This window comes from Pteropus vampyrus, unplaced genomic scaffold, assembly GCF_000151845.1.
Source record: "Pteropus vampyrus isolate Shadow unplaced genomic scaffold, Pvam_2.0 Scaffold179, whole genome shotgun sequence".
Classification (NCBI taxonomy): domain Eukaryota; kingdom Metazoa; phylum Chordata; class Mammalia; order Chiroptera; family Pteropodidae; genus Pteropus; species Pteropus vampyrus.
In genome coordinates this window covers 1,280,066-1,297,986 of record NW_011888960.1, presented here as the reverse complement: position 1 = coordinate 1,297,986, position 17,921 = coordinate 1,280,066, and the positions used below count along the sequence as shown (strand labels likewise).

The window sequence follows — 17,921 nt, the reverse complement described above, 5'->3', positions numbered from 1 at the left end:
CAGCTTGCTGGGGGAATCTGTTCCTTCTTGGCAGCTGAACCTCAGATTGGTCCCAGTACAAGTGAGGACCCATGTGGCTATGCCGGAAATAGATTATTTTGTTACATCCTGTTCTCTGTCATACTGCTGAGAATAGAGATTCCGCTTCCCTCATACATCTCAACCCTTCCCCTCTCCGGGCTTCTGGCGACATTTTTGAATCATTTTTGAATCATGGGTGGTAGTTGTGAAGTGGACAAGGAGTTTTTTTTTTACCCCTTTGGAATTAGTCAGAAATAAGCTGTTGTTATTTTGATCTTCAATGCTGTTTCTGAGAGTTACTAGGTAAAATATTTTTCTAGCATCCAGCATTTTAATACATTTTAAACTACAGGTGTTTAAGATGGACTCAAAATGAATTCTTGAGACAAGAATTTGTTTTTATTTAAGTGTCAAGTTACTGTTTACGACTTATAACAACTTATAATTAGTTATATAATTAAAATAAAGCATCACTTGAAATTACACAAGGTTGCATTAACATATTACCATTAACATATTACTAGATGTTCATTGGAGAAAAATCAGAAAATATGGCTAAATAAAAATTTAAAAAGAAAAACAACTCTTCATCCTCTACCAAAGATAACAGCAAAGATCTATTTTCGTTTTGTTAGCTTATGAGTTCTGGTATCTTATAATCATTCAAAATGGGCTTGTTGTCTGGACATTAAACTTTTGTATATAGAGGGAGAGAGAGAGTAGGCTTTAAGGCAAGTTCGGGCTGTGGCTTTGGCTGTATTTGTCTCTCTAAAACTTGGCAGATTGCAAACTTCAGTTTTCCTCATTTTTACCTCCTCCCCTCACCGCCCCCTTCTCTCCATGCCCTTTCTTCTCTTATCATATATTCGAGGCTGAAAATACCCTACGTGTTTTATCTATAAATATGTAGTTTTACAATAAAGTTGCTAAGAATTAAGATATATTTACTTGGTTATATGTCACACAGTTACTGCCAAATTCTGTTATAATAAACTAGCATTATGAGGAAAAGAAAGTCGGTTACACATTAAGGGAGTGGACTTTGGACTAAAAGACTTTGGAAAATGCCTTTAAATTGTGAATTAACTTTTATTTTACAGCCCGATTACTGTATTAGGATTTTTGGTTTTAAAAACAAAGTTATTGTGGTGAGAGTTGGTGATTTATAGGTTGCCATCAAACGTTTTAACAGCAGAAGCCTAGGTTCTGAATCTTTTAAAAGCTTTGTGGCCCTGTTTTCATTACAACGGCTGCTTCTGGAAAAGCGACTGAGAATTCAGACATGATAGGACAGTCCCTGACTTGGATTGACTCTAATGCTTTATTTGCCTGGGGTGAGGACCGCAGGAAGCTGGGGATGCCGTGGCTTTCACACCTCGGTTGCAGAGCTGGAGAATCTTCTTGCGCCCCTCTACTGCGTAGTTCTCAGGACCAAATCTCCACTCCGAATAGATTCCCAGGGAGACGGTTACCCTAAAACTGACCTTTTATTTCACTTCTGCATTTGGTAGCCCCATTTTATCATCATGGCGCTCTTTGTTTATGTCCTGGCAGTAGGCCATGGTGGAAAAAAGAACTTAGACTGAGTATGAAAATTGACTTTTGACATGTACTTCCAAAGGTAAGTGCTGGCACTCTGCGTAGCACATCTGAAAGAAATTTGCGTTGGTTGTAAAACGAAAACGGGACACTTTTTTGCAGGCTCTCACAGACTCAGCTTTCTCACTTGTCTTCAGCATGCTTCACTCCAGCTGCCGGGGCCATTCCTGTGCTTACAACAGTTTAATAGTTGTCTCATCGCCTCTAGAAGTTGTTTGAATATTAAAATTTTTTACTGTTCCACTCCACGGAATTAAAAGATTCAAGACACTATTTCACAATATCTACAAAAACATACATGGTTTTTGTACTACTTACTTCCTCTCTTTGTCATTGGGTTATTATTGAGCAAGCTTCTTTTTTCTGTATCCTTGCATATGACATATTCCCGCATGTTCTAGAAAACATAAGGTCTTTTTTTGGTGCAAGCTTGAATTGGCTTGGGAGTAAGCTTTATCCACTACCTCTTAGTCAAAGGACCTCACCCCCACCTTTGCCAGTGTTGCGTGACCCACTTCTACACCTTGGCTGATATTGTCGAAACTGTAGGTATGCTGAATTGAAGACAGGTAATCTTGCGCACATTGACAGAATCTTGGACTGCACATCTGGGAAGGACTGGCATTTTACTGGTGAGCTCCGGCACAGTGTACAAGCTGTGGTCCTGCAGAATGGAGTCCCAGGTTCAACAGAATGGTGTAGGGGAGGCCTGGGACTTGGCTCCTCCCTGTCTCTCAGCTTTCCTCATCTCACGTGGAAATACTTCAGTAATGTAAATTCATGGCACGTCCTTGAATAGGCCATGCCATTTCTTAGCTCTTTGGCTTTGCTTATGCTATTTAATCTGCCTGGAATGTCTTTCTCTTTTTCCCCTGGCTACCTCCTACTCATCCTTTATGGCTTAGTTCAGGCATCCTCCTCCTCTGGGTGGGTTAAGTCTGTTTGCGCGCATGTCTCTCTCTCTCTCTCTCTCTCTCTCTCTCTCTCTCTCTCTCTCTCTGTGTGTGTGTGTGTGTGTGTATTTACACTGCACATTCTCAAGATTCCCTCCTATGAGCTCCCAGAGAAGAGAGAAGGGAGAGAATGTCTTAACTCTTCTGTCTGCAGATAGATACAAGTTCAGATACGTTTTTCGTTGTTGTTGAATGGAATAGTATTTAAGCCGCTCAGTTTGGTTGTTTCAGGCCTGACCATAGGAGTCAGAAGAGGCTGCTCGTGATTCTGTGGTTTAAAGAGAAAAATTTATGGGATTAATAGATACTTATAATAAGGCATATTTCTAAATCAGTGATGTTAGACAATTAACATAAAATACTTCTTTGAGTAGCTTTTAAAAGCTACTTCTCTTTGGGAAGGAAACAGGGCAGGATTTTCAAAACCCATCTAGAAACACCGAAGCTAGCTTTTGCGAGTTGTTCTTCAGGCCAGCCAGTCAGAAGCCAGGGTGCCTGCAACCACTTTTTTTCCCTTTTGATTTGTGGTACCTTTGGCAATGTGAAAAAACCCTAGGACATTTCTCTCCTACTCTTTTAATAACTTTTTGCTTTTGAAAAACATCAAAAGCTATTCTTCTTGTCTATACTTACAGTGTTTCTCAGCATGGTGGCCCTGATTTTGGTTTTTGATGATACAGTGGATATGACAAAATGAATAAATACTACTAGCTTCATTGACTAATGTTATTTTCTTTGGCAACAGAACCTACAAATATAATCAGTCTAATTGGATGTTTGCTAATATTAGGACCCCGTGTGAATCATTTCCTGTTCTCTGTGAAAAGTCGTAAATCAGAATACTGGTCATTACAAGCAGCTAAATGTGACATTATAACATATTTCTTGGGGCTTTTCTACCCCAGAAAGGCCTCCCTTAAGTATCCTCATGTGATCTCCCTGACTTTCTCTCGAGCGCCAAGCCGAAATCTCAAAAGGAAAGAGGCTTAGTTTGTATTGTTGTTAGCTTAATAAGTAGGTCAGTAAGTGTTTGTTAAAGTTGGTAAATACCCAAGGTGTCAGGGTAGGTTCCTCAGACGTATTTACCAATGAGATAGTGTTCCAGAAGTTTAAAGATAGACGACTGTTAGCTTTAAGAGAGAGAGAGAGAGAGAGAAACCAGTAGTTTACTATGTGAATGAATATAGCCAGTGTGAAAAAATTTTACATTATTCAGTTAAAGAATGATGGATAGTAGTTATTCTGCAGTAGTCAATATGGGTATCCAACCAGGTCCCTAAATTTCAAATTAGAAGCTTTAAGGATCGATTACTGCTGTGGTCCTAGGTGCATTTTAATGCTCTTAGGCTGATAAATGTGAAACTTTTATTTTTATCTATATTTCCCAATTAAATAAATGTCTTCTTGGTCCATTAGACCCAAGAGAAACCTTGTTTAGACTAGCATATAGACTTCCTTATTAAAAGATGATGTATGTTCTAGAGTGGCATTTGCGTTGAGTAAAGACTATTTTTCAGCTCTGTGGTTGGTTACTTAGCTTTAAGGTAGTGGTTCTGTACCTTTTATAAATACCGGCATCAGTCTCTCTATTCTACGGTATCTTCCATGGACATTACGAAGATAAATTCTTGGAAATTAGACCCTTCAAGGATCTTTTTAAAATCTTCCTGAATTTACAAGTTCAATATCAAGCTTTTGAAAACATAATAAATGGTTAAATTTTTGAAATTAATTTCTTAGAACTTAGAAGTTTTCAAAAATTTTTTATGTTAATTGTTTTCTCTCTTTTTGTAAGTATTTATTAGATGATTGGATGGTTAGGAAACGTTTGAGGCAAATACATATAATACATATTAAATGTTGCAGAGGGACCCTCTTTTTACCGAATAAATAAAAATCGGTTTGCAGATGAACTCATACCAATTAATTTGGTATTCATTGCTGAATGCAAGTGTAATCCTTAAACTCTGTTCTCAGATCTGAATAATTCTATGATTTGGATAACTCACATTCCAAAAAAGAAATTTAAATTGAACTCTGAGGATGTCGGGAGTTTATTTAAATCAAATAACCTGCGTAATCTGTGTATATATATGTAATGTGTCTGGGCCTTTTCTCTGCCCATTTGCTTCTGCTACTTGCTGATATAAGTATTTTAATAAGCATTTGCTAGACATCTCTGGATAGAGTTTGTTGTAGTGGAAAGCAAACAAGTTTGCTTAGAGTCGGCAGGGGTACCTTCCAGTTCTAGTTCTGCCATCCGTTAGCCCTTGTTCCCTTGCACGTGGGACAAGTTGCTATTTCAGCAAATCAAGCTCTCCTGATCCTCGGTTTCCTCATCTGTAAAATGGAATAATAACCTGTCTTACCAGGGTTTGTGAGGGTTTACTATGTCAGCTGCCTGGCGTATAACAAGAGCTTGATAAACGGCAGCTATTTTCATTATACCATACGTTTGTTCAGCATCTTTGTGGCACTCCGAAAGTGTTAGGGCGACAAAATATGTATGCCTGAAGTATCAGTGACATGCGCCTACCGTGCTGACGGTGGTGAACTTTGGAGTCAGGGCATGCATCGGAAACCAGAAAGCAGCTTGGATTTTTATTCCACCCACTTCCTCTGGTTTGTATTCTTTAACTGCCTTTCTAAATAATCTCAGTACTGTAGCGACGTTATAGGTGAGGTGTGACTAGTAAGTGGCAGGTGCTGGGTAGGAGCCCAGGTCTGCCTGAGTTCAGGCATAGCAGCAGTCTTTGCTTATTACAGCTGGAGTGACCATAGAGTTTATCTTCCAGACTAGAACACTTCTGAGAGTGAAACTTAGGCTGAGACAAGTGTAATCCTGGACTGTTCCAAGAAAATGAGGATGTTCGACCGTCTTAATTAGGCCAGGGTAAATAAGTTGATGAGGTCGGGTTTAAGACTTCTGGAGTATTGGTTAAACCCAAATACCCACATTCCGTTTTCTTCTACATGGTTATTGATTTTGCCATAGTAAATTAATTGACCTAAGATCTGAAAAAGTACTTATTAGAATACCATAAATAATCTAATGCTTTAAAAATACTAGCCATAGTGCATGTTTATTTTTCTATTTTACCTTTTTTCTTAATTCCCTGAAAACCAGGAAGCTTTTCAAAGAAAATGGGACTAGGTAAATTAAGTAAGCTTTTAATTCTTGCTTGTGTCAAATGCACTTTGTAAACAAAGTCCAAAATGAAAATCATGATTTTCCTAAGTTTTTTCTTTGGGAAGGCAGAGAAATGATGACACAGAAAAATCAAACGTGTTTTTAATCGGCCTTTTTTATTGCCTGTATCTCTCAATCGATCACTCATTTTTCTTGTTCCTTTTGCCTTATGTCTCTAGGTGTCCTGGGATTATATGTAGGGAAGTGCAAAACTGTACCTACATGATAAAAATTCAGGTGATCAAAGTTTTTACGATAGAGGCATCATAATCTTGAACGAGTGGGGGTCCTAGTAGCAGACAAACCAAGGTGTGAAATTCTCGCCGTCCCCTCTGCCGTGTGCCCTTGCAAATGATTTAACCTCTGAGCCTCGGGTTCCTGACGCTGTGTCGTGGGAGTCAGAGAACACATTGAAAGTGCCTGGCACGTAGTAGGTGATGTCCTGATGGCAATTACAATTATATGACATAGACCAGAAGGTGTTACTATTTTGAAGTCGCAGTCACAATCTCACCACTGATTGCTTTGCACTGAGCCTTCCACAGTTCCCTTTAATTTAATTCATTTAATCATTCTCTCTCTCCCTCTCGATTCTGTTCACTGTATCCAGAGGAATTAGTGATTGGCAGCAGAAACCTTGTAATAGGACAGAGAGTGGGCCCTCTCCCAAGGTTTCAATTCAGTAAGTTGTCTATGACCAGCACCCCTGACCTCCCAGCTGCCAAGGGTGCATGCACCCCCCTCCCCGCCCACTAACATTCAAGTTGCCTGTGTGAAGGAGTGATTTGTCGCGGTCTCTAACTGCTTCTTCTCTTCCTTCCTTTTTGTCATCCTGCAGTGTTCTGTGCCAAGGTCTTTGTGGCTAGGCTGCGCCAACCTGGTAGAGAGCATGTGCGCACTGAGTTGCCTGCAGAGCATGCCCAGTGTCAGATGTCTCCAGGTGCCTCTCTTCTTTCTTGTTGTAAATGTGTTTTTTACGTATGCCATGAACTTTTGTTGAAACTTGCAGTAGTGTGTTTAATCCAATGTTAAGTCTGCTAAATGTTCTGTGTAACCCTCTGCTTTCCTCCAGCCTGGGTGCCCCACACGGAGGAGTTAGTGCCAAGAGGGGCCCTTCTGAGCAAATGGGTCTTCGGCTGGGCCCTGTTCTGCTCCTCTTTTCCTGCTCCTGCTTTTTATTCTTTCCCTCCCACCTCGAAGTTGTGATTCTCATGTTTAACAGTTGTGCATGTGCCCAAAAAACCCCGATGTTTTCCATTTGGCTACTTTTAACAGTCCTTTGTTACCAGACTTGGGGAGGGTTTTATAATTAAACTGGTGGTTTTTCTATTTTGAAACTCATCTTTTTGGCTCGCTTTCTCTCCCTCCTTCAAGAAAGGAGTGGGGAGAGAATCACTAATGGAATAAAGCCTCAAATTGAAGTTTACAAAGATCACAGCTTTACGCTGCCAATAACTGTCAGTTTGGGCCACCTCCCAAAGGCCAGATCAGATACCTGTCCTCTGGGTCCACCCAGTTTTCCAGGCCGAGGCCGGCAGAGAATTCCACAGATAAAAGTAAAACTTTTGGGGGGGGGTGCGGGGTTGTGGGGGGAGTACGATGGGGTGTGGTGAGGGATTGCTCAGGGAAAAAAATCTGTTAGCAGAAGTGCAGCTGGCCTGATCTCACTTGCTGGGACAGAGTCTAAGAGTGCCAAGGCAGAAAACATTGTGGCTTTATTGGGGAAGCTCTGTTTAGAAAAAGCATGTATTTTATTAAGTATGGTTTCAGTGGCAATATTCCGTTTTCATCACTGTATATTCCAGACAGTTTGATATATCTTTAAAAAACATTATTAAATTCCTGGCATCCTGTTGAGACTGCCCTGTTTTAGAGGAACACTGTAAAAACCAGGAAATGAGTTAGAGCGATATTATTGATGGCATGGGTGACTTTACTGTTCTCAAGGTTATCTTTCTATTCACGTTACAGTCTTTAAATGGAGCTGGGGAGCCCAGAAGGAGGAAAATTTCCTTCATACTGGGCTTGTGCATTTTTTTACTCCTTGGCAAACATTCTGAGTAGCATCGGTGTGGTTATTGATTCAAATTACTTTCTTTAGAAAACTGTACTGAAACATCGCAAACACAGTTAACTAGAAGGTGAATTGAATATAAGATTCAGTTGTCTTAGAGTCTGTATCAAAAGGTGGTTTATAACTTAGGGTCCAGAGATTGTGTTTCAGTGAGACTCCTGTGTAATGTATATTTATCTTTGAAAAAGCAGCTTCTCTGCAAGGGATGTAACTTGAACAAAAATGTTCTTGCAGTGGTGGGCATTATTGCATGAGCTCTCCTCGGTGCTAGATAATAGATACTTGCTTGAATGTTACAGTTGCTTTTTAGTGAGCTGGCCAGTTTTCCCCAGAAATTTAAGTAGGGGGAAAATTGTAGTTGTTAATGAGGTCTGGAAGTGCAGATTCTTTTTATTGCATTCAGCTAAAAGTACTTGCCCGATGGAAGGCATTATTCAATATATTTTAGTAACAGCATTGTGAATTCTCGAGATGGGGTGAGTGGGCAGAAATACGGGTTCCTACCTTGTTGAAAATGGAAACTCAGATGTGTTAAAAAGTTCCTGACTCATGTCTCCAAGTGAAAATCTTTTCAGGGGGAAAAATGGAAATTGCCTTGATTGGACCTTGAAATAAAGTGAAATATTGAGTGGAATTCACTAAAATGTGAATGGAGCAAATGTTGTCTGTTGAGGTGTATAGAGGATTTTGTTTATTTAGGTTTTTATTTTCTTTATCGTATAATTGAGAGTATACAGCACAGTAAAGTGAAATACATACTCCGCTGATCGGAATGAGTATATCATTACTGTTTTGTTCTGTTTGTGAATGGAAAGTAAACATGGATTGATGATATTGATGAACCCGGAAGGCTTCCTTCCTTTCTTCTTATTGGGTTATGTATTATTTTAACCCCGTTGTTCTTCCTTACTACTTCTAGTCTCCAACCTGTGCTAAAATTTGGTGACTTAATTTGGGTTTTTGCTCTCAGAGAGTGCCTGTTGAGTATGTATGATGTCTTTGGCTGTCACAAAGATGGCTCGTGCTTGGCATTGTACACTTCTCAGCAGGCCCCAGAAGAAAAGCAACAGGCTACCTGAAGAGCCTGGTTGATGACTTCGCTTGGGTTCCTGAGTTGCATGAAAGGGTCCCCGTTAAAATTATCACACCGGACCCACTGACAGTTGCAACTTTAGCCAGTTAGCCTATCTGGCTGAATTAATATACTTTATGAGAAGCAGCAGTAAAAGTATAGATGCCTTCAGGTGTAATGCAATGCGGCCCCTCTAGTTTCTGACCATCTCTGAGAAGGGAAAAGGCTTAAAAAAGAAAAATCACTCATTTACCTCATTAAAACTTAAAAAAATAATCACTCATCACCAGCTGTACTGGCACTTCACATATATTAGCTTTGTGATAACTGTGTGAGGTATGTGTTATTGTCCCCAGTTTTTAGATATGGAAACGGAGTCTCAGAGATAATAAGTGTGATTGGGCCCATAGTTAACATTTAGAGCTCTGAAGTGGAGGAGCTGGCGTTTGAACCCCACATTTGCCTGATTCCAAAATTGGTTTTCTTTCCTTTATACTAGCGTGCTACTATTTCTAGAGTTTTCCATCTTAGTTTTGTTTGTGAAAACTTTATTAATATCTGGCATATATCTTGTTTAGTCATTATTTATTTGAAAATAAGAAAAGAAATACTTGCCAAATATCTACGGGGAGCTGGAGAGGGGCATGGATTGTAGTCCTGTTGCCAAAGTGAGCCCTCTGAATCTTAAAGCTAGTGAGATTCCCGAATAGCTTTTCTGCAGATTTAACTCCATGACTATTTACTGAGCAGTTGGCATGTGCCGGCGCCTGTACTGGTGCTGGGCATATAAAAGGTGAACAATGCAGGCTTGTTACCAAAGAGAATATTCGGAAGTTAGCCAAACCCATATGTGCTTTTAAAAAAAATGTGAACCAGTTTACTGGAATATCTGAATATCTGAGTGTGTGAACCAGGCTGAACTCATTCAGAATTCCATTTGGTTCAGATATCTAGAGTCCACCAGTTGACTGTTCTATTAGATAATCAGGCATTCAGACCATGTCGAGTATTTGCTAAAACACCAAAAACTCTTCTGGCACAAGAGTTAATACCAGTATTAGTAGAATTTATCATTTATTTTCTACGTGTGTGTCGGTTCTAGCCACAAGTTTATCTCATTTAATCCTTTATGGAGAAGTTAATCTTTCCTTCCTTTTTTTTTTTAATGAAGTTGAATTAATTGACTTGTCTAAGGTTACACATTTATTTAAGTAGCAGAACTGAATAATAAACCGAGGTCTGGGTAACTGCGAAGCCAGTGTTTTTGTCACCATGCTGTAGTGACATTTACTTGGCAACTGCCACTTTAGGTTGAAACAAATTCCCCTTTATTTTTAGTGTTAAAAGCTTAATGCCAGTGTCCCCGAATGTATTGGTTCCATGCAGTGGACTGTCAGCTCTTGGGAGTGCCGTCTGCAAGCTCTCAGCTGGGGACAGCTAATAAGTCTTTTTTGGGGGGCGAGACCCATGACTTGAAATGACAGTGAGCATCATGTGAGTTGAGTTTTACTGTCTCCTTCTTCGCCCTGGTGGGGACAGTGCCGGGCAGTCATACAGCTTCTTGACAGCCGCCTGTCTCGTTTCTTTTCCGGCTTGCAGCAGTGAGTACAGTGAGCAACAGTGGTTTGAGGACGCCACGGTCGGAACTGGTCGTAGCCGCCAGCAGTAGGAGTTAGTTTTTAGAGAAGGGAGACAGCTTGGTAGAAAGAATCCTGCCTCTGGAGCATACGGAGTTCAGTTCTAGTCTTGTGCCTGCTGCTTAATAGCTCCGTGACACTAGACAAGTTACTTTACTCCCCCGAACCTCAGTTTTCCTCATCCTTAAAAATGGAGGTAGTGTTTATGTCCCTGCAGGACTTCATGAAGTAGAGGAAGGTGACAGCTACCTCTCTTTCCGATGGCCTCTTGTTGAGGGGACAAAAATCCATTGCTTCGACCTCTTGATCCTGGTTTCCTCTTCGAGAAGACGGACTTCCAGGCTTAAAGGTTTCCATTCCAGAGTCAGGATAAGAGAGACCGTGCATGTGACGTGGCCCCTGCTGTCAGATGTTCCCTATTTGTTGAGGGCCAGTCTCCTGTAGGTCAGACTTGGCCATTCCAGCTCTCACTGCCTTGTCTCTTTTCTAACGACCTCTGGGGATTTGTCAATTCTCGTTGGTAATCCCGTTGTACTCTGGGGCTTCCGTGAAGACTTGGAGTAAACTTTTGGGTTGTTCAGTAGTGGAGCATGTAATATTTTGTGAATACTAAAAAACATTTTTTGTCTATATAAGATCGTACAGAATATAGTTACTAAAACAGATTCATTGGTAATCTTACTACTTATCACCACCCAGAGAGACATTCGTTGCTGTTTTAGGGTCTGTCTTCCTTCTGCCTGTTGGGCAAGGAGGAATCCATAAAATCACGCAGATTCTCTGTGCTATTATTGTGATGATAATGATTATAGCAGTGGTGTTTCGACTGCCCACGAACACCCTAGAATTTGACTTTTCGAAGTCACGGGAGGATCCAGCGTACTGCCCCTCCCACTTCGACCTCGCCCAGAATATGTAGCAGGGCTCTTAAAATTTTTACATAAAATCTTAGTACTATGGAAATTTTCACATACACACAGAAAAAAAGAGAAACATTTAACTAAGCCTTGAACAATTTAAAAAATTTATGCTGTTCTTAGTTCAACTTTTGAACAATTTAAAAAATTTATTCTGTTCTTAGTTCAACTTTCTCCTCCAATTTTGTGGGTTTTTTTCAGGGAATTTTAAAGCAAATCTTAAGATGGCTTAAATAAAAAAGGAGTTTGACAAAGCACTGTTATATGTCAGCATTTAAAAAAATTTAAATACGGTTGAAAGAATTTAAAATAACACAATTGGCATCGAAGGTTATAAAAGACATGTCAAGTTTCCTTTGACCCCTGGTCTCACTTGCCAAAGTATCACTCATCAGTTTCCCATTATTCTTTTAGACCAAAAAAAAAAAATTTGAACACTATTATACATATTATTTTTCAATTAGTAACTTTTTAAATTAATAATATAATCATCTTTCCATATCAGCGTATAAAATCCTACGGTTTTACAGGTGAAGAGTATTCTATCACGTGGCTTTATCATTTGTTTAAAACTCCCTGTTGAATGAATTTTAGGCTTCAGTTTTTGGGGTTTTTGTTTTGTTTTTGTATCATAGTATTTTACTAATTTCATTGAACATTCATCTTAGACTCGCATGATTACATCTACAGAGTAAATTCCCAGAAGTACAATTGCTTGGTCAAAGAATATCAGTGTTTTATTAAGTTATCTATATGCAGACAACTTTAATAATCTCTCCCAACTCCCCCAGCAGGTGCTGACACTTTGTTGTCTACTGTTGCATATTTGTTTTCTTTGTTCATAGGAAGATATGTAACTTTACAATTATAGGATCTTCTACCCCCCTTTCTTAATAGGGAAAATGGGCTCGCCCTGGAAAAACCACACCGTGGCTTCGCTTTATTTACCTAGCACTGTATTGCAGACATGTCCCTAGATTCATCAGGTCTAACTGACCAATGATACTTTTATCATCTGTAAATTGGGGGAGGGGGGTGAGGGAGAAGCGTACGGTTTTCTTTATTTTTACTTTTTTGAATTACAACATATGTATTGAAAGTGCAGAAACCTAAAATGTGTAGCTCAATGATTTATCATGAAATGGGCAGTGCTTGATTATGGTAGGAATGGTAAAATCGTTTTCATGGAGGGCAGACTAATTTATAAGTCCGGTCATTGCCATAAGCTCTGGATATCATTTAAATTTTTTTAATTTTACTTTAAAAATATTATTTAAAATAATCTACACTTATTTAAAGCTAAATCAATAATAAAAAATGAAAGTCACACATGATGAAGACTTTCTACCATCATTTAAATCACTGCATAATATTCCATTTAATGGATAAATACTGATTTTAAGAAACCCTTCTCTATAAAGACTGCTTTCAATTTTTGAAGCATTTTAAGTCATACTGAGTGGAAGATTATTATACCTAAGTCTTTGTATACTTCTGTGATTATTCCCTTAGGTGAAAGAGTGTGCACATAGGACACTTTAGGTTGCTAAGTTGTACTTTTGAGAGGCTGGGTCAAATTATTCTCCTAAAAGCAGTGGATGAGAGAGTTCCTTTTCATATGCCTTAGAAGTCTTTGGATATTTTAATCTTGTATTTCTTTGCCATTTTGAAGGGTAAACTATAAAAGTAATATAATTTCATAATGTATATTTATTTGCTAGTGAGATGGAATGTACACATATTTATTGATTGATCATTTCTAATTCTTATTTTATGAGTTATCTCTATACCTTTTCTCCATTTTTCTACTGTTGGCTTTATTTTTTTTAAATCTGATTTGTAGGAACTCTTTATATATTAAATACAGTTAACCGTCACTGTAAATCTTTTCACTGGTTTGACATTTGCTTTTTTGTTTTGTTTATAATGCTTTTATGGTCTTGGAGGAAATTTCAAAATAAATTTTTACTTCTTATGTTGTCATACTTATTCCTTTCCTTTACCATTCCTCTAGAGACTTATGGCTTTATATTTTGCACTTAATTCTTTCAGATTTTTTCTGTAATTTTTATTGGTATATGCTATGAATTAGAAATCCACATTCTTTCTAAATGGCCAGTCTGTTTTCTGTAAACCAGTTATATCATTTACTGATCTACTTTTTTCCCATCGATTTGAAATCATATGCTCACGTTTCATTTTCTCGTATCCATTCATTGATGCCTGCCTACAGAAGTCTCTTTCAAGCTTTGGCTATTCTTGATTCCCTTAGTACCCTCATCAGTCATCAACTTCTATAGGCTTGTGGTCCCCACGCTATATCATGCTGTCTTTTGCACATACTGCTAGTTTCAAAGCGTCATGTTAGTGATTACAGGCTTTGAAAGTTTTGTGCCGAACAGAAAGATTCATTTTAACGTTTTTCTAAGAATAGCGTTTCTCTGTTCTTATTATGAATTGAAAAGAAATTTAAATCATTTCCGTGTCATATTTTCTGTAAACAGGGTGACTTGGTGATCATCACGTAAATTTCACATTTCGTTGAACGTTCTAATGCTGGCACAATGCCTGACATATAGTACTAGCACTCAAGAAATCACATGCATTTCCTAAGGAAGAGAGGCTTTGCTTTGGGAAAATTAAAACTAAAAACTGGTTTTACTAACAGTTTTTATTTGTAGTTTCCAAAACAGTGCGCATGATGGATAAAGTTAAAGGTATAATTTGAAGATAGAGAAGCAGGGAAATAGGATTCAGACCATAGTAGATGTCTTTTTTTACTTTTTCAACAAAAGTGCTATGATATACCGCATACTACCACCGTTTATTATGTTGCTTGTAAGGCTGGTTTTATGTATTTCTGTAGATTTATATTGTTTTGTTTATGAGAGTAACACTTTCATTGTAAAAATTTTAGACAGTAAAGTATAGAGAAGAAATTAACCATTGAGCTATAATCTCACTTCACTTTACTGTTCATTCTTTGATTTCTCTTTTTGACATTATATTTCTATAAAAATATGTATATAGATATTTTTGTGTTTGTTTATATATAGGCTTATACTCTATGTACTGAATTATAACTTGATTTTTATCAATATGATTTACTTAGGTCTACATTTTTAATAACTGTAGACTTTGATTATCTGGTATACAGTCATTTAATCAATCTCTTTTTGATGGACATTAAGATCATTAAGTTTTAGTGTATACTTATATTATTCATTAGAAAAATTCTGAATCAAAGGATATGAATTTTCTTAAGGCTTTTAAACTTTGACCAAACTTCGATCAAAAAGGTCATTCTAATTTTCATTATTTATTCTCAGCGATACATGATTATAATAAAAATAAATGCCTATTGTGGAAAACATAGGAAGGCACAAAGAATTAGTGAAAAATCACTTTTTGTTTACCCAAATTTTAGTAAAACACATACTATGTTAGGTGTAGTGATAAGTGCCATGGAGAAGCCGGGTAGGGCACTCCAAAGTTCGGGGCTTTCATTCTGCATGAGATGGGAAGTCATTAGAGAGTTTTGACCAGAGGAGCAGTTTATCTGGCTGACATGTTAACGAGAGCTGTCTGGCTGCCATGCAGATAATAGAATGAAGAGAGGAAGCAGGGAGAGCTATTCTAAGGTTGACCAGTGTATTAGAGTTCTCCAAAGAAACAGACCCCACAGTGGATAGATGAGAGGGAGAGGGGGAGGCAGGGGGGGCAGGGGGAGGGAGAGAGAGAGATTGAGATTGGGCGGTTGGATAGATGGATGGATATTTTTGAAAACTGGCTCATGTGATTCTGGGGACTGGCAAGTTTGCAATTTGGAGCAAGTCAGTAGGCTGGAAATTCAGGTAGGATTTCTCTGTTGTAGGCTTGAGGCAGAATCTTTGTTCTGAAGGTCTTCAGTTTATTGGGTGGGGTTCCACCTGCATTATGGAAGTTAATATGCATTGCTCAAAGCCTACCGATTACAGATGGTAATCGCGTCTACAAAACACCTGTAGCAACATTTAGACTGGGCTTGACCAATCAGCTGGCCACCATAGCACGGCCAAGTTGTCACATAAAATAAACTATCACAACTGTTGACTGAGTAGAAGCCAAACTATGGAGTTAGGGATACAAAATGGAAGAAGAGGCAGTTGATAAACAAGTGAAGAGTTGAAAGGTGAGTGTGATGTTAGTAAAACTGATATCGATCCTATCCAACCAGTAGTACCATTTATATCACCGACATCTAACAAGCATTTAGACAGAAGTGATTTGGACTTTGGAGTCTTTGGTATGGTCGGAAGATAAAAATATGATATGTGTCTAATTGCAGTAGTGAAATGCTTGCAATAATGATCCTTCATGAGGAATCATTCAATATATAGCACTCATTTTGTGGATGAACCATAAGCATGTAAGGAACTCAGTTAATGAACACTTATGCTAGATACGTTTGCTTAAGTTTTTCCCCGTGCCTTATCGTTCTTAACTTTCTGAAGAACTTTATAACCTAGTTGCTATTATGTCTCTTTCATACATGAGTAAATTCAGATTCAGAGGGAGAGCTTGTGACTTGAGTAAGGGCACACAGCTACTAAGTGACAAAGCCAGGATTTAAACCTAGTCTCTCTATTTCAATATGCCTACTGCCTCTTAAAGTAGAAACTGTTTTCATAGAGATGATTATCTCTATTTTAAGTCGTAAACAGTTTTCTAAATCTTAGGACAATTACGCAATAGGAATGCTATTTATGTTATTGTACCAGTAGCTTCCATGATCAAATCTCTCCTTCAGAGGCCTTCTTGGACCACCCATTCTAAAATAGCTTCTTGCTTTTCACGCTGTTCCTTTCCTTTGCTTTATTTTTATTCGCAGCACTTAGTACTGCCTGAAATTATATTCCATGTCTGTTTTTCCTCCTCCCGTCTGTTGTCTTTCTCCCTCCGGAATCCAAGTTCCACAAGAGAAAGGGTCACGTTGTTTCTGGCATGGTAGATAGACCTGTTTCTAGAACAGGACCCGAGTAAGCATAATCAACTGGAATGCCAAGGAATGGCTGTTTCGAGGCGTCATTAGGGTTATATGGTGTGGTGGTGTTTGCTGTCAGAGCCAGAACTACTTTGCACTTAGTTGAGTTCTTTGAATCCAGGTATTCATGTGAGTTGAAAGAATGCCTTTGAGTAAAAATTAATTTTGCTTTGAAGACTAGCTAATATTTTTATTGTGCTTGAAAATATTCTTTTCTGGTTATACAATACATGTATGTTGTAGAATGTTGGGATAAAAATAGAGAGAAAAATGAAAAATAATCTTCAATTTAAAGAGTCAGCAACTCACTATTTTGGCATACTTTTAGGTTTTACATAGTTGAAAATATTTTTATATACGTGTGTGTGTGTGCGCGCATACAGTTGACCCTTGAACAACACGGGCTTGAACTGCACAGGTCCACTTCTATACGGGTTTTTTTTCAATGCATGCTATTTTTGATCCGTGGTTGGGAGTTCATGGATGTGGAGGGTTGAGCGTGTGTGTTGAGTTACACCATTTTCTGTACAGATCTTGAGCATCCTCGATTTCCCACAGATACTGAGAGACAACTAAATTTTGGGCAGTCAAGTTATACATGGATTTTTGACTGTGCAGGGGGTCAGAGCCCCCTAACATTTGCATTATTCAAGGGTCAACTGTAATTTTATATGCTTTATTTTATATGCTTTGAGCACTTGTTTAGTATGATTGAGTTAATGTTTTTCTATTAAAAATTTCTCAACATAATTTGAAAGGACTATATAATATTATGTATTGCACAAACATCCCATAATTTTTTATTTTTCTGAGTGCTTAGAATCTTTTTAATTATTAAAAAACTAATCACCGTCTTTGCATAAATCTTTGCCTCCATTTTGAATTACTTAGGGTGTGTTTCTAGGATTTAGACTGTCATTGTTTTCTAGAGGGTTTGGATCTCACAGTACCCTCAGTTGCTAGGATTGAACATTATTATTTTGAGAAGGTTTACCAAGCCTTTTTTGCGTGATTCGGTAGTATATTATTCTAAATTCACAAGCCTCTTTACAAATGGCAGCTCTCTCCTCTTTGAGCTTGTTGAGTATGTGTCGAGTCAGCTAAGGCATGGCCTACTAAAAGATCTCACTGCTGGCTGTGCTTGGCCACGGGAAAGAACTCGAGACGTTTCCAACACAGACAGCTGTGCCAGCCCACGCCGTCCTACTGAGTTGCCTGGATGCCATGACTGGAGTCAGAATTGAGATCGGTCAGTTAGAATGAGGTTATTCAGAAAATGCTTTAAGAAAGCGCAGAGCCACTCACGTCGTGGACCTGTTTGCTGACTATCGGCTGTGCCTCGTGCTCTGCTGCGGCCTGGCCATACACAGAACAGGCCGCCAGCTTTCGTAGCTACGCTGCGTGTAAAGGCTTATTACCCTGCTCTAAGGAAGCG

At 38.6% G+C, this 17,921-nt stretch overlaps 1 protein-coding gene across 8 annotated transcripts in view; it reads left to right on the top strand.

Moving 5' to 3' along the window:
• The window catches only part of FBXW11 (F-box and WD repeat domain containing 11), a 108,193-nt gene that overhangs the window by 31,226 nt on the left and 59,046 nt on the right, over positions 1–17,921 (top strand). For 5 of the 8 annotated variants that reach the window (XM_023537157.1, XM_023537153.1, XM_023537152.1 and 2 more), the window contains exon 2: positions 6,602–6,703. The exons of the other annotated variants lie outside the window; for them this stretch is intronic. In XM_023537157.1, the coding sequence (XP_023392925.1) occupies positions 6,602–6,703 (102 nt within the window). The remainder of the gene's footprint in view (positions 1–6,601; positions 6,704–17,921) is intronic. 8 annotated transcript variants of the gene reach the window in all.